Genomic DNA, 23,311 nt, shown 5'->3' with positions numbered 1-23,311 from the left:
TCTTTTCTGTTGCCATAAAGAAATCAAGTAAAATTTGCTAGTTCCCATTGCTGAATGATACAAAGTGCTACTAAACACAGGGTGTGCAATGCTGAGGAGATTGAATAAAAGTTTAGCCACCTTCCATTTTGATGCTTTTTAAAATAACCTGCCCCCAGATTTTCTAGAGTGAACTTTTCTCTTTTTTATAGTATCAGTTGTAGAACCTTTAAACAGTAGCCTAACTTTTATTTAAGGACAAACACTTGTTTTACAAAAAATGCAGAATGACTTAGAGATTTAAGAAGATTAAACAACATCCTGTTCCAAACTATCTGTTCAACTATTCAAAAAGAGTTTACTGCAATGTTGCAGTTAGTTGACTTAAACTGTGAAGTGAAATTGTTACAGTTGTCAGTGTTATTTCCTTAGCTGAAGGTAGTTATGTTGTGGCTGGCTTAGTGCCAAAGCCAACAACTATTAAAGAATGCCTTGCCACTGTAGTCCTGCAATAATTTATCTGAACAATACAAATTGTATGGGGTTTTTTGTTGTTGTTTGGCTGGTTTTTGTTTATTTAAGAAGTGTGGTGTTACAATTAGCAACATTTAAGCAAACGATTAGATGTAATGTAATGCAAAGCAATTCTATGTGGTGGATTAAGTGGGAACATTTTATTTTCATTATTATTTACTGAACATTATTCTTGATGGTGTATGGCAGTGTCATGGACGGCCTGAACCACCAGTTTGAGATTGTTGCCTTCTGAGCAATTCTCTGTGCCTTAAAAAACAAACAAACAAACAAAAAAACCCAATATTCCCATTGCATAAGTAATGGTTCTTCCTCCCTATTCCTGCTCTCAGTTGAAGTTCATTTCTGGTCCTAAGAGTTCTCTTTCCTTTTCATCCTGAAGACAGTATTTTGACTTCTTGAAGCCTTCTGCATGCAGACAACTGTTTGTAGTGAGCTTTCCTTAATTGAAATGGGTAGGAAAATGAATCTCTGAGGTTGATGTCAAGTTCCATCATCAGCCAGAAGTTGGTAATTGTGCTGTGTACAGTCATCTTCAATGGTTCTGAGCTCAGTTTACTTAAGTGAAACAACAGAACTGGGTTTTCAACCCAATCTGGCCCCCATCTGCTACAAAATCTGTCCTCTCTTCCCCCACATTCATTGATCTGCTAGTGAACCCGTTTTTTATTTCTTTTTATCCAGTGAACATTTGTCTTGCGCCTTCACATTCTTCCTTCATGGGGAAAGCAACGTGTGCACAAGCGTGGAGATTGCCCAACACCAGCCAATCTACCTGATCAATGAGGAGCATATCCACATGGCCCAGTCCTCTCCTGCACCATTCCAAGGTAAGTGCACTTCTGACTGTGGCAGCTCTGGAAGTATAAAGACTTGCAGAACATGTGGTTTATGTGCCTATTTTAATTCCTATATATCAAAAACCCCCTAACTTGGCCCCAGTAATGGGTCAGGAAATAGATCCAGAAATGATTAAGAAACAAAACTCAGTAATTTTTAAAATAGAATTAAAGTTCCCCTCAAGAAACTGGGGGCTTGGGGTAAAACCCTGTTAAGATTTTTAGTATGATAGCTAGCTGTAAATAAATGTTAGGTCATGTTTTCCAGGTTTTTCTAGTCATTAACCTCATTAGATGCAAATATTTTCTGAAATAAGTTCAACAAAACAAATTGTAATTGTTGTTGTAAGATCTGTATGAACATTTTATATATTAGCACAGTGTCACAAGGTCCAATAGGCTCTGGTCTATGGGTAGTGTTCTTAAATGCTACTGTAGTACAAATAATTGATCATGATAACATAGATTATTTGCTTGAACTGGAGTTGTTTTGTCTGAGTGACAGTCCCACATTTTATTTTTCCTTCAGTGTGCTGTTTGTGGTGCAACGCATTTGTCAAAATGCAGATTTTTCAGAAAGAAAGGTGAAAATACAGAGCATAACCAAAGATAAGAATAAGCATTTAAAATACATAAAAAGAGACATAAATGATATAGTCTTAAAGGTTTTTACAGCTTTTTAGGTTACAGTGTAGTGTTGTAAGCCATAAAAATGCCCTGTGCAATTTGGAAAAGAAAACATTGCACTTACATTTAAAAAAAAAATTTAAGTATTACATACTGTATTACAGGATATCTTCAGAAGTATGTCTTCTGTTATTCCATTGATGTATAGTTATTTTTATCCCTCTTAATATTTATTTCATTATTTTACAAAGTTAAGTTGTGTGCACTATATTTTAAAAATAAACAAAATGCAAAGAGCTGCTATCTAAAATCACAATGGAAACAAGACTGAGAATGAATCTAGGGGAAGTGGAATGTGGTTGCTCTGCAGTTGAAATCCACATATTGTAGAGACTAGAGAGTGGTATGTTTTATTTTTCAGTTCTGTTGAGTCCTTATGGTTTAAATGGTACATTGACGGGCCAAGCATACAAGATGTCAGATCCAGCAACCCGTAAATTGATTGAGGAATGGCAGTATTTCTACCCCATGGTGCTGAAGAAGAAGGAGGGGCTGAAAGAGGAAGAGGAATTAGGATATGATGACGATTTCCCTGTGGCAGTTGAAGTCATTGTTGGTGAGATTTTGTATTTTGCCTAAAGAACATTTCGCCCCACCTCATAATTAAAAAAAAAAAATCTAATTAATCAGAAACAACCTTTATAATTTCCCTATCTGGTTTTGTGGCTCTCTTGACACTGGAGCATTCTGACTAGTTATCTTGCCTCAAGGTTCTTACTCCCTGTATCCCCTGATGCTGCTATCACAATATCAAGCTTCTTATTTCAGCTCCCTATTTGTCGTAAAGGGATGGATGAATACTTAAGAATGAATATGCAGGCTGTAAACTTCTTTAGATCTTTTATATTTTGACTAGTAAGGTTTGTCTAGTGCATGTTGAAACCAAGACAAGGCCAGCCTGGGTAGCTGAATAATAAATGGAGAATTTAAAGACTTATTTTCTTCTTCCTGTTCCCATTCTTTATAGGTGGCGTACGTATGGTGTATCCTTCAGCTTTTGTTCTCATCTCTCAGAATGACATCCCCCTGTCTCAGAGTGCTGCCAGTGCTGGAGGCCACATCAATGTGGGTCAGCAGGGACTTGGCAGCATGAAAGATTCCAGTAATTGTGGGATGCCTCTCACTCCACCCACTTCCCCAGAGCAGGCCATCATAGGTAAGCAATAAACCTAGCAAAGAGACCTGACTCATCCTATTGAAAACTCATTTTAAATATTCTTTAACTGATTCAGTGAGTGGCAGTGTTCCATAATCTCTTGTCAGTTTACTCTTTGAACCAACGGAGGTGTTACTGAGGTGTACTCGAGCATAGTGTGCTTTCATTTTTGCATAGATTATGATTTCAGGGGCATAAATGTGGGAACAGCAGCAGAAAAAAGAGAGAGAATACGCTAATGAGTAGAACACAGGGATTTTCACATGAATTCACAGAACAGAAGAGTTACCAGTTTTGTGAGAGTTAATTTCTGCCCAGTTTATTGGAAATCTATTGCATTTATGAGACAGAATGGACACGTGAGACTGTAGAAAGGATTAGGCCTTGTCAGAGTCCTTAATTGCATACTTGCTTAAGGGGGATGTAGGGATTAATTAGTTAATCATTGTAAAGTATTACAAACATGAAAAATACCATATAATTTATTAAGCATTACTATTGGAACAATGCCAGTATCTGAATGATGGTCAATATATTGACCAACATAGTGGGGATTGAACCAAAGACCTCCAGGAAAAAAAAGAATGAGTCTCTGCAGCTTAAGGTAAAAAGTCAGGCTCTGTAGGTGGAGGATGTAATGAACTCTCATGAGATGTGGCTGGAACAAAAAAGGGGACACGTAAAACTCGCTGACCAGTGGAGTTGCTAAGTAATTTACAGCAGTTGAGGTTCTAGCCTTCTATTCTGTTGTTATGCCACATATTTTCTGTACTTCTGTTTTCCAGTACACTCTTACTGCAGACAGTTGCATGTAAACTATATCTTTATTTCCAAGAAGTTCATCTACCTCTTTTTGATCCTCATGCAGGTCATGATACTGCGTGACTGTACACTTAGTTGCCACAAAGGTTACTATGAAGTCACAAAAAGTTTTTGTGTAGATCAGTTCTGGTTTATGCTCTTTGCATCATTTGACTTCAGAGATTTGCCAGTTATTAAAATTTATTTATTAATACATTCCCTGATTTCAGAAGCACTGGCGTGTTTTTTAATTTAAACCTCAGTGTAGAAATTGTGGTTTGGATTCATAGAAGATGCTCTAAATTGAGTCATGCATGCAGGATCGTTATAGTATGCTCAGCAATGAAATTTTGGACAACTTTCATCTGTTAGCAGCTTGTCTTGGAACAGTTTATGTTTATTATCTCAGTGGATTCTTAAAATCACATCTGTCTACAATGTCCCTTCCAGTTACACAGATTGAATATTGACTTTAAACATTATGCTTAAAAGAACCCAAGTCAGTTGCAAACTAAACATACTGGGGCTTAGTGACAAGGCCATTGGACAACCATGCAGAAACAATATAAGTTACAATGCAAATTAGTAATTTGAATAACATAGAAACATAGAAATATAGGGCTAGAAGGGACCTTGAGTAGTCATCAAGTCCAGGCCCCTGTGCTGAGGCAGGACCAAAAACACATAGACCATGTCAAACTCGTCTTAAAAACCTACAATGATGGGGTTTCCATAACTTCCCTCGGAACCCTATTCCAGAACTTAACTGCCCTTATAGTTAAGTTTTTCCTAATATCTGACATAAATCTCCCTTGCTGCAGATTTAGTCCATTTCGTATTGTCCAACCTTCAGTGGCCATGGAGAACAATTGATCACTGTCCTCTTTATAACAGCCTTTAGCATATTTCAAGCTGTTATCAGGTCTCCCCCCCAGTCTTCTTTTCTCAAGACTAAACATGCCCATTTTTTTTATCCTTTCCTTAGAGAACAGCTTTTCTAAAATTTTTATCATTTTTTTGCTTTCCTCTGTATTCTCTCCAATTTGTCCACATCTTTCCTAGCCACCTAAAGTGTGGTGCATAGTACTCCATCTGAGGCCTCACCAGTGCCAAATAGAGTGGGACAAATTACCTCTTGTCTCTTATGTTCAACACTCCTGTTAATACATCCCAGAATGATATTAGCCTTTTTTTGCAACCGCATCAGGACTGATATTCAATGTGTGATCCACTATAACCCCCAGATCCTTTATAGCAGTACTACCACCTAGCCAGTTATTCCCCATTTTGTAGCTGTGCATGTAGTTTTTCCTTCCTAAGTGAAGTACCTTGCACTTGTCCTTATTGAATTTTATCTTGTTGATTCCAGATCAGTTCTCTAATTTCTCAAGGTTGTTTTGCATTCTAATCTTGTCCTCCAAAGTGCTTGCAACCCCTCCAATTTGGTGTCATCCACAGATTTTATAAGCATGTTCTCTGTTCCATTATCCAGGTCTTTAATGAAAATATTGAATAGTACCAGACCCAGGACTTACCCCAGTGGGACCACTAGATACGCCCTTGCAGTTTGACAGGAAAGTAGTGATAACTACTCGTTGAATACGGTATTTCAACCAGTTGGGGAGCCACTTTATAGTAATTTCATTCAGATTGCATTTTCCTAGTTGGCTTAAGAGAATGTCATGTGGCACTGTGTCAAAAGCCTTAGTAAAATCAAGATATGTCACATCTATTGCTTCTCCCCTTTCCCCCGCAACCAGTAACCCTGTCAAAGAAGGAAATTAGGTTGCTTTGGCATGATTTGTTCTTGACAAGCCCATGCTGGCTATTCCTTTTAACCCTATTATCATCTAGGTTCTTACAAACTGATTGTTTAATAATTGTTGCCATATCTTTTCAGGTATTGAAGTTACGCTGATTGGTCTGTAATTCCCTGGATCCTCTTTGTTCCCCTCTTTAAAGCTAGCTACTATGTTTGCCCTTCTCCAGTCCTCTGGGACCTCACCCATCCTCCATTAGTTCTCAAAGATAATTGCTAACAGTTCTGAGATTGTTTCAGCTAGTTCTTTAAATACCCAAGGATGAATTTCATCAAGCTCCTTAGACTCGAATATATCTAATTCATCTAAATATTCTTTAACCATTTCTTTCCCTATTTTGGCTTGCATTCTTTCGCCCTGGTTGTTAATATTAATTTTATTGAGTATATGGTCACCATTAACCTTCTTAGTGAAGACTGAAGCAAAATAGGCTTAGCCTTCTTGATCTCATCTCCTTCCCTGCTAAGTTGAGGACCCACGCTTTCCTTCATCTTTCTCTGGCTCCTAGTGTATTTAAAGAACTTCTTCTTGTTGCCTTTTATATCCCTTGCTAGGTGTAGCTCATTTTGTGCCTTAGCCTTTCTGATTTTATCCCTACATGCTTGTGCTATTCTTTTGAACTCCTCCTTAGCAAATCTTTAATGTTTCCATTTTTTATACAATTCCTTTTGGATTTTCAGGTCATTATAGAGCTCTTGATGGAGCCATATTGGCCTCTTCTATTCTTCCTGTCTTTCCTTGGGATTGGAATAGTTTGCAGTTGTGTCTTTAATATGGTCTCCTTGAGAAACTGCCTGATCTCCTTTATCCCATAGATTTTCTTGTCATGTGACCTTACCTACCAGCTCTCTGACTTTGTTAAAGTCTACTTTTTTGAAGTCCAGTCACATGCTGAATGTGAGCTATATGACATATACAAAAAGTGTAAACCTTTTCTATGAATTTTAATTGTGAATTCAATTCGTTCAGGGCTTAAAAGTTCACAGTACAGTATAGATAAAGTTCTTACTCTGTATATCATAGAACCATAGAAGATTAGGGTTGGAAGAGACCTCAGGAGGTCATCTAGTCCAATCCCCTGCTCAAAGCAGGACCAACACTAACTAAATCATCCCAGCCAGGGCTTTGTCAAGCTGCGCTTTAAAAACCTCTAAGGATGGAGATTCCACCACCTCCCTAGGTAACCCATTCCAGTGCTTCACCACCCTCCTAGTGAAATCGTTTTTCCTAATATCCAACCTTGACCTCCCCCACTGCAACTTGAGACCATTGCTCCTTCTTCTGTCATCTTCCACCACTGAGAACGGCCTAGCTCCATCCTCTTTGGAATCCCCCTTCAGGTAGTTGAAGGCTGCTATCAAATCCCCCCTCACTCTTCTCTTCTGCAGACTAAATAAGCCCAGTTCCCTCAGCCTCTCCTCGTAAGTCATGTGTCTCAGCCCCCTAACTATTTTCGTTGCCCTCCACTGGACTCTCTCCAATTTGTCCACATCCTTTCTGTAGTGGGGGGGCCCAGAACTGGACACAGTACTCTAGATGTGGCCTCACCAGTGCCGAACAGAAGGGAATAATCACTTCCCTCGATCTGCTGGCAATGCTCCTACTAATGCAGCCCAGTATGCCATTAACCTTCTTGGCAACAAGGGCACACTGTTGACTCATATCCAGCTTCTCGTCCACTGTAATCCCCAGGTCCTTTTCTGCAGAACTGCCGCTTAGCCAGTCAATCCCCAGCCTGTAGCAGTGCATGGATTCTTCCGTACTAAGTGCAGGACTCTGCACTTGTCCTTGTTGAACCTCATCAGATTTTTTTTGGCCCAATCCTCCAGTTTGTCTAGGTCACTCTGGACCCTATCCCTACCCTCCAGCATATGTACCTCTCCCCCCCCCCAGCTCAGTGTCATCCGCAAACTTGCTAAAGTGCAATCCATCCCATCATCCAGATCGTTAATGAAGATGTTGAACAAAACTGGCCCCAGGACTGACCCCTGGGGCACTCCACTTGATACCAGTTGCCAACTAGACATTAAGCCATCGATCGCTACCCGTTGAGCCTGATGATCTAGCCAGCTTTCTATCCACCTTATAGTCCATTCATCCAATCCATACTTTTTTAACTTGCCGGCAAGAATACCGTGGGAGACCATATCAAAAGCTTTGCCAAAGTCAAGCTATATCACGTCCACCACTTTCCCCATATCCATAGAGCCAGTTATCTCATCATAGAAGGCAATCAGGTTCGTCAGGCATGACTTGCTCATGGTGAATCCATGTTGACTGTTCCTGATCACCTTCCTCTTCTTCAAGTGCTTCAAAATGGATTCCTTGAGGACCTGCTCCATGATTTTTCCAGGGACTGAGGTGAGGCTGACCGGTCTGTAGTTCCCCAGATTCTCCTTCTTCCCTTTTTTAAAGATGGGAACTATATTTGCCTTTTTCCAATCATCTGGGACCTCCCCTGAGGTAAGATAATGGCCAATGGCTCTGCACTCTCATCAGCCAACTACCTCAGCACCCTCGAATGCATTAGATCTGGACCCATGGACTTGTGCATGTCCAGCTTTTCTAAACAGTCCTTAACTTGTTCTTTCACCACTGAGGGTTGCTCACCTGCTCCTCATACTGTGCTGCCCAGTGCAGCAGTCTGGGAGCTGACCTTGTCTTTGAAGACGGAGGCAAAAAACTTTTTCAACTTTTTCCACATCATCTGTCACTAGGTTGCCTCCCCCATTGAGTAAGGGTCCCACACTTTCCCTTATCTCCTTCTTGTTACTAACATACCTGTAGAAACCCTTCTTGTTACCCTTCACATCCCTTGCTAGCTGCAACTCCAATTGTGCTTTGGCCTTCCTGCTTATGCCCCTGCATGCTCGAGCAGTATTTTTATACTCCTCCCTAGTCATCTGTCCAGGTTTCCACTTCTTGTAAGCTTCCTTTTTGTGTTTAAGCTCACTGAAGATTTCTCTGTTAAGCCAAGCTGGTCGCCTGCTATATTTGTTATTCTTTCTGCACATCAGGATGGTTTGTTCCTGCGCCCTCAATAAAGCTTCTTTAAAATACAGTCAGCTTTCCTGGACTCCTTTCCAGCTCATATTAGCCTCACAGGGGATCCTGCTCATCAGTTCCCTGAGGGAGTCAAAGTCTGCTTTTCTGAAGTCCAGGTTCCGTATTCTGCTGCTCTCCTTTCTTCCTTTTGTCAAGATCCTGAATGCGACCATCTCATATGAGTACTGTATATCTGTATACTATATATGTGTATGTTTATAGGTGTGTTTATGTGCTCTTCTGAACCTATATGCATATACACACACATCTCTAAGTAGTTTAAATAGTTTGGGGTTGGAGGGGTATATGATATTACCTCGTATCTCAATTAACCTGTAATATCCTGTTTATATATATCTAACCATATATATGAGTCAATTTTCTGACTCTTCATTTGAATCTCTGTGTGGCAAACAACATCTACGTTTTTCTATCCAAATTTTGCTGTGCACAGATTCAAAAGTAGAAACAGATAATAGACTCTGATATACAGTAAGAGATAAGTATAGTCTTTTGACTTGGGTGTTTTTGTAGGTGACATGCCATCTAAAAATAGAGCTAAAGTTTGGTTTAATTTTTAAAAAGTTAAGTATTCTAAAATACTAAGATACAATGCAAATGAACTAGGAGATGAAGGAGATGATGATGATTGGCTGATTTAGCCGAGATGTCACAAGTAATCTCACTAGCTAAAAATGAGCTGTTCATAGGGAACAGCCAAAAGGAATGGAAGTAAGAATGAGGGAGTAGTAGAGTGATACTTTGGGCTTTTCATAAGGCAAGAGAGAGAGGAAGGAGGGAAGGAAGGCAGAGAGAAAGAAAGAGAGAGAAAGAAAGAGCAGCTCTAATGATGTCAGTGTGTGTGTCTGTGCATATATATATATATATTTATTCTCCTATCTTGGCACACATCATATAGTGAAAAATATGCAACAGGCCTCTAAAAATGCACTGCAGAATGTTGGAGCATATCAAGTCACACACTCAAGTGTAGAGTTTGTGTGCTGATAACCTGGCCACTAGTGCCTCATAATAGTTGTAACTGTGTTGTTTTTGGATGTTGGTATTATCACAGAGTACACCAGTACCAGAGTGTGGTTTATGAAAATGTATTCTGACACCAGCGGCAGAATGAATTTGCTAAACTGGAAGGGTTAATCCAGTTTAATTCAGTCAAGATACTTTTCATCACAGATCTGTCAAGTTCAAAACCAACATTATGATGTATTCCAAAACAAGCAAAATACATTATTACAGCCACAGACTTTAGTGCAGGAGTGGTGAAACTACTGCACACGGACGTTTTAATCTGGCCCCCAAGCTTCCACTGGGGAGCAGGATCTGGGGCTTGTCCTGCTCTGGCGCTCCAGCCAGGGAGCAGGATCGGGGGCTGCTCTGCGCAGCTCCCGGAAGCAGTGGCATGTCTCCCCTCTGGCTCCTATGCATAGGGGCAGCCAGGGGGCTGTGCTCCGCATGCTGCCCCTGCCCCAAGTGCCACCCCTGCAGCTCCCATTGGCCGGGAACTGCGGCCAATGGAAGCTGCAGGGGCAGCATCTGCGGACGGGCAGCGCACAGCAGAGCCGCCTGGCTGCGCCTCCGGATAGGAGCTGGAACGGGAACATGCTGCTGTTTCCGGGAGCTGCTTGAGGTAAGTGCTGCTCAGAGCCTGCATCCCTGAGCCAACCCCCCATGCCACAACCCCCTGCCCCAGCCTTGATCCCCCTCCCGCCCTCCGAACTCCTCGGTCCCAGCCCGGAGCACCTTCCCGCACCCTGAACTCCTCATTTTCTGGCCTCCAGAGCCCACACTCCAAGCCAGAGCCCTCACCCCCTCCTGCACCCCAACCCCAATATCGTGAGCATTCATGGCCCGCCATACAATTTCTATACCCAGATATGCCCCTTGGGCCAAAAAGTTTGCCCACCCCTGTTTTAGAGAGTCAGGGGATGCTTTGATTTTAATGATTGCTGCTTTTCCAATCACTTCCTTTAAGAAAGGAGAAACAAGAAACAATATCTGAACTTACTAGAGAAACATCTGCAATCACCAGGATTCGTACAGGAAACTGGGTTAAAAAACCTGTACACAGAGTAGCAACTGTAGCTTGCAAACCAAATCATAGAGAGAAACCAGTAGATTTCTTTCTTCTGATATAGTGAAGTGATGACTATTTTCAGTGTTTTATTCCTAAGGCTTCTTAAATTGTGTCAGACATAAGGACAAACAGTTCTGTACAGAGATTTGACCTTGTTAAAAGCTTCCTATCATTACCTTCTTTGCTGGTCTGAGCATAGAGTGTAGTGTTATGCATCCAACAGGCTAAATGAACTTACAGCTCCCTCTGCTGTTCCAGTCTGTTTTTTAAAGCTGACTATATTAGAGTCTCAGACTATCCAAACAGCTCTCTCAATGAACAACAGAAACATTTGCTCATACTGTGAGTAACAAGGTTTTACTCCACTGGGGAAAAGAAATGAAGTGCAAAATAAAGATCATAATCCTTAGGTGGTGGTGATTAAGATTGTAATACCACTTTCACTCTTTCACCACCAGCCAGGCAGTATTGTCAGAAAGGGTCTTGAATATCACCTACTATCCTATTATTAGTGTATGTTCAGTTGTTGTGGTGAATACTAAAGAAGTTCAATTAAAGGTTAAGATTTTCTACCAAAATCTACGCTAATGTTGCAAATCAAGCACAGAAAGAAAATGAGAGTGAAAATTCCATCCCCAAATGTGAGCAAGTATTATCACTCAATAATCCATTCATGCCTTCTTCGCCTCTTGTGTTAAAACTTGCTTCTTCTCTTTGTATCAATGCATGTTTAGTACACCTGGTGCAAGTAAGCAATCTGGTGTGATTTAATACTGTAGATGCCTTTTGTTATAGAACCATGTATCTTGTGATGAGTTGTTGTTTTAACAAGACCACGAAAGATTCTGTAAGTTAAACTTAATAGCCAGTAACAGTGAAAAACTACATCACACAATTCCACTCCCTAGTGCCGTCTCTGCTGTGCTGACACAAATTTTGCTTGTGGCTATCATTTACTGATCTTTTCATAGCTGGTGACACTCTTAAACTGTTCTAAGCTTTTATTAGTGAACACAAGCATTTGTAAACTCATCAACCTATAAGTTGAAAAGCCCTTCCAGGAAAAACCCATGTTATAGCTGCTGTGACTCTTGTCTACAATACTGTTTGATTTTTTTTTTATTTATATTTTTTTATTTTTTACAGGTGAAAGTGGAGGTACTCAGAGCTCTGTCAGCCATTCAGCTTCACAGGAGGGGGCAGTCGCTCTGCACAGTCCAAAGAAATCAGGGAAGATTCCTCCAAAATTCCACAATCATATGGTTCACAGAGTCTGGAAGGAATGCATTCTCAACAGGTCACAATCGAAGTAAGGGAATAATTCTGCTCATGTTCTTTGTTGATAACAGTACAGCTGTCACACTTAAAAACTTGCTAGTTTTGCCTTAGATGCTACCTCATTATTTCCTGTACCTCCCTATTCAAAGTGAATAATGCAAGGTAATGTTATCTAAGACAATTTCTAATTATTTTACCTTGTGAACAAGTAATAGTGACAATAATTCTGTATATTCACTCGTTTAGCTCATTTCACCTCTGGCTGTCTGAGCTTTACACATGTAGCCAAATTCTGCTAGTGGTTACTCACGTGCTAACTCATTGATGACAAAAATATTAGTTCACATTAGAAATACAAAATTACTAGGTCTGGAGGGTAGATGACCTAAGGACAAATAGCCTGCTAAAGTTTATATTTTTAACATTATATTCATTTATAGATGTAAACATTTGGAAGGATATATTTGTATTTGGCAGGATGTAACTCAAACTGCAACGTGCATGGTGGAGCATTGCTATTAGTGAACTAGCTTTTCATTTCTGGAGGTTTAAAATATCTCACAATGGGATGACGTTTAGATGTTCTAACAAGATTTACCTCTGTTATTTCCATGTAATTTCCTCATTGGCCAATTCAACAACATTTCCAAATGCAATTTTAATTGTTACATGTATTGCCTGCCCTGTGACTTTTTTGCTCATACTCCAGATATAGGCTACATGATACCCCTTCGTGGATCAAGAAGTAAATTTTCATATTTGGCTGAGGTAAAGACTGTTACGTGCAAAATTCTGAGGCATAGGTGAAGGGATTGGGCGTGGCATAGATTTGTTTGAGGAATACACAAATGTCAACAAGATCTCCAGTTTATTAATAAAATGACATTCTGTATATAATTTCCATAATATTTATTTTTATTCCCGTTAGGAGGAGTCAGATTACTACTTCAAATCTGGAGGAAGAAGTCCCAAGCAACACTGTTTCTTGGGATTTTGTGGATCCGGTCCAAAGAGTCAGTTGTTCTTGTTCCAGGTAGGTAGCAAAGAGAAGAATTATTTTGTCAGGTTGAGTGAGGCTTGCAAAGTTGATGCACAATATAAAATTATTTTCAGAGTCACTACACAACAAGCAGGCATGCTCATAGAAAATAAAAGGGAAGATCATCAGCTGGTGGAAATCAGTCTAGTTCCATCAATTTACACCAGCTGAGGATCTGGCCTGCTATCTTCTAATGATATGCAGGGAAGTGACAGGAATGTAATTTATTCTTGTCACCACTGTACGGTACCTGAGCTGTTTTATTCTAACTCAGCTGTATCTGTTTAATAAATTCAGTTGATGTTTTTAAAATCAGGGTTTGTCTTATTTTCTGGAGCTTTTTTCCTGTGTAAACTATTATATTTAAATATTAAAAATCTAAGAAATTATTAAATGATTGCTCAGATTTACAGTATTTAGTGTCTTCTACTGTCTAGCTGTTTTGCAGAATTTAAAAACAGATGAGATATTAGAAGTAATTACAAAAATAGTACTTAGCAAATCTGTTTTAAAACTTGACATAAATAATATACTTTAATTAAAGTAAACTTGTGATGGAAGAAAACGTATGGAGCAAATATATTTCAGGGTTTTGTTTGGAAGTGATTTAGTTTGAATCAAGTAAAAATCAACATGTCTAAAGTTTAAAAAGTTCCATGCATCTCAGAACATGACTATAGAGCAGTGCTTCCAATAGAATGGGTGAGGACATACAGGGACTTGCAGTATTATAACTTTGGAGAGACTATAGTTTGCGGAGACTACAAATAGAATAATCTGGCTGGTACATGGTAGTAGCATATTGAGTATGAGGAGTTCTGTGTTTCAGTAGGAACATAGGCACATAACCAGGATAGGTTCATTACTGATTAAAAGTTAGCTTCATAGTCTGTAATCTTGGGAATGGGAGAGGATCATGGTGGTAAACCTTTAGAAACAAAAAGGAAAGAGCTACGTATAAAGACTCCATTGCAATGAGCAAAAATGTGAGACCATCCGTTTTGTAAATGTTGACTTGAGTAAAGTCGACCTATCAGTAAGCTTGCCTGTTTGAGTTAGTTAGAGTTGGTTTGTTTTGTCTCTACGATAACCAACTTGCTACTCCAAGTTTGCTGGTCTGTAAATGACAATTGTGTAATCTCTGTGGAATATGATTTGTACTTCATTGCCTACTAGCATTCTTCTAGTAATGGAGAATAATTGTGCCCTCTTATCTCAGGATTTTTTTTGCAGTATGTTTGTAATCTTTTGTGGTCTTTTAATCTTTTAATTAAATATAATATCTATAGAGATATTTACATTTTTGGATGAATTTCCTGAACTTTAGTTCCCATGAAAGCTGTCAGGTCATAGTACAGACTAGATCCATGTGCAGTGTGGGCAAGTACTCTGCAAGTTTGCGTGCACAACTAATTCAGTGCATTTCCATCCTAATTTTCAATGTTCATAATGCCCCAGCCCTGAACTTCTTCCAAGGTGAGATAGTCAATTGTAGCAAATGTTTATAATAATTTTGTGATGAAGTATGTACTAGAGCCAGCCAGAAATCATCAGCCTCTCCACCCTTTATTTTAAATTTGATTTGAATCTGCTTTAACCAAAGTGTCCAGCAATGAAAAGCTGGTGCATTAACCCACTGTACTACCTACCAACCGTGTAACTCTATTATCAGAAAGGTTATCATGTAATGCAGAGGAAGCTATCACAAGGTCTTCACAGACTGTCTCCGAGATAATGAAAACACCATTTAATGGCTACAACATCTAGGATATTGAATTTCTTTCCTGTGCTTCCAATTTTAAAAGATATTGGATTGCTGTTGCACAAGATGTCTTAGAATTTAAAGTCACTATCAATATGAAAATTCATAGTTTGTTGGGGGGCGTTTGGACTGTGTAAAATATTCAGCAATTGATGAGTATGGCACAGCCACCTCTTATTTGGCATGAGTTGTGTGCCTCCTCACTCTCCCGGTCTGTAGGAAAAATGGCATGAAAGCAACCTGCTGTGCATTGCATCTGTGAGCACAGCTAAAGCACACAATATGGTATCATTTCCAACACATGCTCAAGATATACAGGAAGAGTAGTGTTGCTTCAGTATTGTTATGAAGAAAAACAGCTCTTCAGTGGTGAAAACAATAATACTTGGTATTTCTATATTATCTTCCACCTGAGAATTTTAAACAAACATTAATTCTTTCTCCTAGAATACTGCATGTGTGAGATAGGTGTCATTATCCCCATTTTGCAGACAGGGGAACTGAAGCAGAGAGAGGCTAAGTAACCCTTCCAAGATCACTTACAGTTTGCAGCAAGGCAGGAATAGAATTAAGATTTCTTGGCTCTGTGCTTTTGTTCTACATCAGATCATGTATCCTCACAATCCACACGGTAACTTGTTTCTAACTCCTGTTTCAGGCACAAGCTTTTCAAACAGCGCTGTGCTGTTGGCCCCAGCCGTCCCCCAACGATATCACAACCAGGGTTCAGTGTCGGATCATCATCCTCTTCTTCCTTGCCACCACCTGCCTCTTCTAAGCACAAAACAACAGAAAGACAGGAAAAAGGAGAGAAACTGCAAAAAAGGCCTATGATGCCATTTCACCATCGGCCCTCTGTCACTGAAGAGCTATGCATGGAACAGGACACATCAGGGCAGAAGCTGGGGTTGGTAGGGATGGAGCCCTCTTTGGAAGTCACTAACTCCAGGAAATATGAGAAGCAGCTATCCATACCCTCTAGAAACCCAAGCAAACAAATTAATCTGAATCCCATGGATTCACCCCATTCCCCCACCTCCCCTCTGCCTCCCACACTTAGCCCCCAGCCAAGAGGTCAGGAAGCAGAAAATTTGGACCCACCTTCAGTTGCTGTGAATCCAGCACTCTATGGTAATGGGTTAGAGCTCCAGCCATTGCCCAGTCTAGATGATAGGACAGTTCTTGTTGGACAGAGGCTGCCTCTGATGACAGAGGTCAGTGAGACAGCTTTATATTGTGGGATCATTCAAAACAATGAGTCATCAGATAAGTGGCAGAGCTATGTTCTCCCGGCAAGTGAAGATCCAGAGTTCAAGCCGCCAGAGCTCGGGTGTGAGAGATATGATGCCAAGATGGAGGTAAACTCAGACAGCACTGCACTGAAAAGGTAAATACAATGTTGAGTGACCATTGTCTTTATCAAATTACAATCAGAAGGCCAAATTCTACACTCAGTTACAGCCATGCAGTTCCATTAGGTATGAAAGCTTTTGGGATTGCATTGGTGTAAACGACAGCAGAAATTTAGTCGAGAGACTAACGATGTGGCAAAGATCTTACATGGTAGGAAAATACCTATAAATATACATTTTAAATGTCAATTCCTCACTTATTTGTCATGCTCATTAAACCTGCACAACAAATATAAGAAATCAATATGTAGCATCAGTGGCTCCTTCAGTTGGCACTAGCATTAAAAATATAGATAGAAATGTGGAAATTTAGTATGCTTTGTCTTTGTCATTTGTGTTTTTTGTGTTGGGCTGTGTAAGAGACATAATAGATTTTAAAGCCTACATTAATGCAACTGTGGCAGAATTAAGATTACCTCTTACCTCTTGTATTTAGTGTGTGTGTGGGGGGGTTATTGTTGCTGTTCAAGATTGCAACCTTAAAGTTGCATTATTGTTGGGGTTTAACAAGAAAAAGAAAGAAAACCCCCGTTTGTAGCACTGGGGAAATTGTGGCTTGTCTAGCTCTGTAAGTTATAAAACCTCACTACTCCATATACTGTATTCATAAAATCTAGTCATTGTACAACACTTAAGTAATGAAATCAGTATTGTCACAAAGTACTTGATCTTGCATCACTGAAGTCAGTGGGAGCGTTACCATTGATTTTAATGTGAATAGCATCAAGACCTAAAACACTAACAGATTTTTTTCCCATATATGCATAAGAGAAAATATGTAATCACTTAGATTTTACTTTAAAAAAAGTAAATTTAACAAATGACTTTCTCAGTGAAAAATATGTGATGCATATGTAGTTTTGTCTTCAACAAAAGTTGATTTTTTTTTTTAAATGGGAAAAGTATCTTTTCCCCCGCTCACCTAACCTAAGTCTAAATGGAATTTGCACAAACTTAAAATAAAACAAAACAAAAAAACACATTTTGGTTTGGACTATGTAAGTGGTAGCCCAGAGGATAATTCAAGTGTTAAGTTTATAAAAAATATAATTAGAGAGGAGTTTTTAAGTTACTTCAGACTTAACTCTAGTAGTCATTACTGAAAATGATATGACAGACTGAAATGTTACATGTGCTTCAGGGAATTTTGATTTATCTATTTTCTACCTACAAGATTCATTCTCTCATTGGCCCAACATTGAAGTTGACAATACAGTGAGCAGCTGTTTAACATTAGTGGAAGAAAATGCATGTTCCAATGGACAAAAAAAATGTATTTCAGCCAGACAGAGAGAGGAGTAGTACTGACTGTACTTGTGTGAGAAAAATCTATGAATCTGCAGTGCTGTTATTTTTGCCTTGTATGGAATATTTGTTTTTCATAATGGCTTTTTTCCCCCTCCCACAGACTCTTAGCACAACCCAACAAGCGGTTTAAAATTTTAGAAGACAACAAACCAGTGCAGACACTGAACTATCTTGACCCCTTGCCTCTAATACAGCAGCCTGGAGAAGGCCTGGGAGATGTTAGTGATCCTTATACTTTTGAAGATGGTGACATAAAATACAGTTTCACTGGCAATAAAAAATGCAAACTGGGGACTGAGAAAGATCCTCTGAAAAAGAATAAGGTACCATATCAGACCAGGGACATGTTGTTGTTATTGCATTTATTATATTATAATAGCACCCTCGGTGCTGTACAAACATAAGAAGACACAATGCCTTCCCCAAAGAGTGCACTAACAGGATATATCTTTGAGCACAAATTCAGTTCATACCTGCCTATTCACAGAGAAATATATTGTATCAGTGTGACATGTCCGAGTTAGTAGTTACTGGCTTAATCCCTTAGATCCCATTTAAACTACGAAGATATGTTTCATACTTGCATACCTTTGTTTTGGCAGAACCCAGAGTCAAACTAAGGAATAAAATATTTAATTATGTTATATTTCTGTAGTTCCAATTTATAGAGAAGAAGGAATTGGCTGCAATTTTTTTAGGTTCTTATCTGCAACAATTGACATATTCAGCTCACAACGGAGCACATCTCTCTAGCCTGAATTCATCTTTCTTGCCTTGAGTATGACTCATTCAGTCTTCTACTGCATGGTTTAGTAACATCAATGCTTTGTTGGTTTTGACATCTCCTCACACCCTTCCCTCCACATAATAGAGATCCATTTGATCACCATTCTGGGCCATCTGCTTTTACACCTTTAGGATATTTCTCCTTCCCAGTGCCTCTCACTCCCTGTAGTGCTATCTCATTGTCTGGCAGTTCACTTCAGTTAGTTGTTTCTCTAGGAAATTCCTCCACTGCAGTTCAAATTTGGGAGGCGTATATTCTCAACAAATTAAGCAGTCTGCTTATCTATTTTGACTTCTCAAATAAACTGATATATGTAGATGGGAGCCTTTACCCTGTAGGGGTAAATGATGGAATATCATTTCATGTTATTCTTGATATGTAAGATAAATTATGAATGTCCGTGTTCTCTTTTTCTCCTTTTAAAGATTTTTTTGTGCTTATCAAGGTGAAGTCCTGATAGCACTAAGTAAGGTTGGGAATATAAAAGACAGTTATGGGGCAAGCTTTCTCTTTTATCTCTCATGCCCCTCAGTCATGGCTTGCAGCATGCCTGTTGTTCCAGTTCTTGAACCACCCATGCCAAATCGTGCAGTGGGTTTGTGATTTGGCCATTGGCACTAGGATGAGACCAACAAGCTCCTTTTACCTCGTAATCAAAGTCAGGATTGTACGGAAGTTTCCAGAGGAGGAGATATATCTTGTTAGTTAACAAGCCCAGATATGGAGAAAGATCTCTAAAGTGTTTGTACAGGATGCCTGTGAGAAACTTTTATAAATATGATAAGGTCCTTCGGGAGCACAGCTTTAAATTTCAGAGAACTTCTCTCTGCCAAACTGAACAAAATAAGTTTTGCAAAAAGTAAAATTTAATAATATCATGTTGACATTTTTTGAAGTTCATTGTGAGCGGTAGGGGTCTGAATTAATGTATGAAAGTAAATTAAATGGTAATTAGCAGCTGAGCAGTCTAACTAGCTTGTGTTAGGTATGAATAAGGGCAGTATTGATCTTGCTTTAAAACATTTTGTTGGAGTTTGCTGCTGCTTGGCTAATAATAAAAATAGAAAGCAGCAGTGGACTGGAAGTCTCACGTTTCATCCATTCTTTCTAATTTTTACTTTTGCCTGTGTTTCGCACACTTTTTGCATTTAAATGATAAATTTTTCTATGTGACTGAATTCTTTGTGTAGTCAGAAGATGGAATAGGTACCAAGGAGATCCCCACAACAGGTCATTCCACACCGGTGCCTGATGGGAAAGATGCCATGTCTATTTTCAGTTCTGCTCCTAAAGCTGGTGAGTACAAGCTTGTGTGATCACTCTGTTAAAAAGAAAAGCTTCTTTTTTACCTAACAGATTAAATCTCAGATCAGAATTATATTCTGAAAGTTTTCATGTAACATGAAAAATATACCTGGCTATCTATTATGAGACAAACAAAAGAATAAAAACCAGCTAAAGAGTTAATATAATTTCATATTTAGTTTGGGTATTTTTCTGTTCATTTTACAGTAACACCAAACATTTTGGAATTTAGTAAAGTTGATTAGCATCTAATTTTATTATTTTATGGTTGACCTTCAGCATTTGACCTGAAATTTTAGTTGAAACACTAGAAGGCTATTTCTGAGGTACATTTCAAAACATGAGAACTGGTTTATAGTGATTCTTGCCTGTTTTTGAAATTATGAGTGATGACAAAGACAGTGGTTTTATGTCTTTCACATGCTCTCTCCTATTTCTTAAGCCTTTATTTCCATTGTTTTCCACAGATACCCGGCAGGATTGTGCTGCAGGCCGAGTTGGCTCTAGCAGCCTCACACAGGTGACAGATCTGGCTCCATCACTTCATGATTTAGATAATATCTTTGATAATTCTGATGAAGATGAGCTTGGCGTAAGTCTGTACAGAGTTACACTGAGTAGCTTCTAGACAGGACTCCAGCAACCAAGGAATGATGCTGTTGGAAGCCAGGGAGGGAGCAATCATTGCATGGGTTTGAGAGAGCTGTCAGGTAGACAGATCTACATTTATGACCAGGTAGAGTTGAGAGCAACTGGAGAAGCTGTTTAAGGATCTTCATTGGGGAGGGGAAAAGTCAGTGCGTGAAATTCCTGGACATATGGGAGGATCACACGGATAGCAGTACAGCAAATTTTCTCAAAGTGACAGAATCACAGATGATGTCCATGTGCTGCTGGGGGGGAAAGGCCGCTGTTAGTCACAGTATTATTATTTGGTGTATGCAATCCAGTCAAGCCAAGCCACAACATTCTTATCAGTGATGTTCAAGGCACAAGGACCTCCAGGAAATTGAGTCATTTTCCAGTCCTCAACAATATTTGTCATGACTTGTGGCTGCTCGCAATGGCATGGTGGACTGTCTCTAAAATGCACTGAAATTCTGCTGCAACACAAATTCAGTATTTTGCTTGAGAAGATTTTTTTTTTTAATCTGTCAGTCACAGTCATTACAGAGACAGATTACCAAAAATCTTCTCAAGCAAAATACTCTAGTTGGACTGAGTATATCTAGTTTAGGAGACTCTTTAGCCTGGCATTAAAGGTTTGTGTTTGTAAGTTTTAAGGGAGATCTTGGTTTCCTTTGTAAATATCAGCTGAGAATCTAGTCCTCTGTCTTGTTTGAGAAGCTACCCAAAGGAGAAAATACAATCAATCACAATATATTTCAATAGTTCCCCAAAACAAGACTTTTTCCATTCTTTGTGCAAAAGTGAAGTGGTTATAAGAAGAATAAGTTCACCATGTACATTATATTGTTATAGTAGATAAAAGAAAAGTCAGCACTATACCAATTACTGGGAAAGTCAAGGTTCCAAAAAAGGCAAAGCTTAGAATAAACACCAATTACTGCTTTAAAGCTTAATCAAATCCAGTTATAATGACACAGAAGCTGATCCTGAAGTGACTGGAGGTAGATGAGGTAGTTTAAAAGGCCCATGCCCCCTTTCTGAAGGTCTTTTCAAATAGCACAAATTATTTACCACCTCCTTTTCTCATTTCACCCCTTTACTTCACCCATAAAGGACATAGTTGAGAATGCAGATAAAAATGATTGCTCTCTTTCCTGGCTGTTGGCATGCCTTTTCTCCATGTCACATTGGCATTTTCAGAAGCATTGCTTACAGAGATGCAAGTGTGTGCTGTACAGAGATAAAATAGCAGCAGTCTTCAAAAGCCATGCAAACTTTTGAAGTTAAAGGATCAGCTTCCTCAAATATTTAAAGCTTTGTTTCAGGCCTAGTTGGATATGAAAAGCTAGAGAATGGGTCCTTTACATTTATTTTAGTTGCTGTCTGCCACGTTTCTGCCGGAGGTTGCTAAGTGAAGTTAACTTTAATGAGTGCTGAGTTGCACTCATTTGTGTTACAGAATTACATGGGCTCACGCCCACTACACTTTCGCTACAGCAGCTGCTAAGCAAATCAATTCTAAAAGGCTATGCTGTCAAACATCATCCAATATTTATGCCATCTTCCTTAAAATTACACTGTTGGGTGATGTTGATATAACATTTTACCTGCCTTAATATTGCTATATGTTGAGCAGTGTCCAATGTGTGTCACTGTCTAATGCACAATATTCTGTGCTCTGCTGCAACAGAGACAGCACAAGATAACTAGAGGACTTCATTCCCAGTGCTTTTATTTTCCCTTATAGTAATCCAAATATGGATGCAAATAGAAAAGCATTGTTAATTTCAAGTTGAGTGTATGATTGTATTTTTAGTATATGTTAAAGGCACCTAGAATCTATCTACTAAAGTTGAAAGAAAGGATTAAATAAAGTCAAATTGCCGAAAAAAATAAGTAGACGGTTTAAAAAAAGACAATGAAAAGCCCTTAACTATTGCCTTATTAAGACTAGGTGATTTTCTGAATGTTTAAAATAACTAATTAATTTTAATGTTTTTTATTCTGATTTTAATATATCATGTAAATACCTGTGTTTAGGCTGTATCACCAGCTCTGCGGTCATCAAAAATGCCTCCAGCAGGAGCTGAGGAACGCCCTCTGGGGAAGGATGGAAGAACAGCAGTACCTTATCCACCAAGTAAGAGAGTGACTGCAGCTTTGTTCATAGCTGAAGTATCCCCATAACTACCATCTCCCCATTTCTATAAGAAGTTTGTAATATTGGTTCTTCTTCGAGTGATTGCTCAGGTGTATTCCACCTGAGCAACACATCTCGAAGAACGCCAGTTACGGAACAGGTAACTGTCCTTTTCAGGTTAAGACCCAATACGTTCCAGTTCTTCTGTAAGTACTAGAGGCTAATATTAAACCAGGGCAATGAATTGCCCCATAAGAAAATCTTTGTGTAAGTATTTCTAAAATTGGTCTACAGAGCTCTGAGATGTCATTTATTTGATATTTCTGCCTTTGGTTGTAAGGATTAAAGGAAGTTGTTATATATCTTCCTTTAGAAGTCATCCCTATAGTCTCAATTAATATTTACACTCAGTTAGTAGCTGCACCATTATCAAATGATTCATATATATTTATATGTTTGCAGTGTTGTGATAGCCATATTGGTCCCAGAATATTAGAGAGATAAGGTGATATCTTTTAGTGGACCAATGCTTGTTGGCGAAAGAGACAAGCTTTCGGGCTTACACAGAGATCTTCTTTAGACTGGTCTTCAATAGACATTTAGAATAGGGGAAATGCTGCTTGTGCAGCTCAGGCCAGTATACCTTTATACTGTTTGTTTAGAGCTGGATATTACATGTGAAATCAATGGGAGG

General features: G+C 39.1%; 1 protein-coding gene across 1 annotated transcript in view; it reads left to right on the top strand.

The window, feature by feature from the left end:
- The window catches only part of MED13L (mediator complex subunit 13L), a 388,191-nt gene that overhangs the window by 301,847 nt on the left and 63,033 nt on the right, over window positions 1-23,311 (top strand). The window contains exons 5-14 of the mRNA XM_026661254.1: window positions 1,198-1,343; window positions 2,401-2,595; window positions 3,007-3,195; window positions 12,103-12,265; window positions 13,163-13,267; window positions 15,694-16,422; window positions 17,856-18,078; window positions 19,733-19,838; window positions 20,315-20,439; window positions 22,518-22,617. Coding sequence (XP_026517039.1) covers window positions 1,198-1,343; window positions 2,401-2,595; window positions 3,007-3,195; window positions 12,103-12,265; window positions 13,163-13,267; window positions 15,694-16,422; window positions 17,856-18,078; window positions 19,733-19,838; window positions 20,315-20,439; window positions 22,518-22,617 — 2,081 coding nt within the window. The remainder of the gene's footprint in view (window positions 1-1,197; window positions 1,344-2,400; window positions 2,596-3,006; window positions 3,196-12,102; window positions 12,266-13,162; window positions 13,268-15,693; window positions 16,423-17,855; window positions 18,079-19,732; window positions 19,839-20,314; window positions 20,440-22,517; window positions 22,618-23,311) is intronic.

This window comes from Terrapene carolina, unplaced genomic scaffold, assembly GCF_002925995.2.
Source record: "Terrapene carolina triunguis isolate 2854851 unplaced genomic scaffold, T_m_triunguis-2.0 Scaffold951, whole genome shotgun sequence".
Lineage (NCBI taxonomy): Eukaryota > Metazoa > Chordata > Testudines > Emydidae > Terrapene > Terrapene triunguis.
This window is presented reverse-complemented; position numbering and strand designations above follow the sequence as displayed.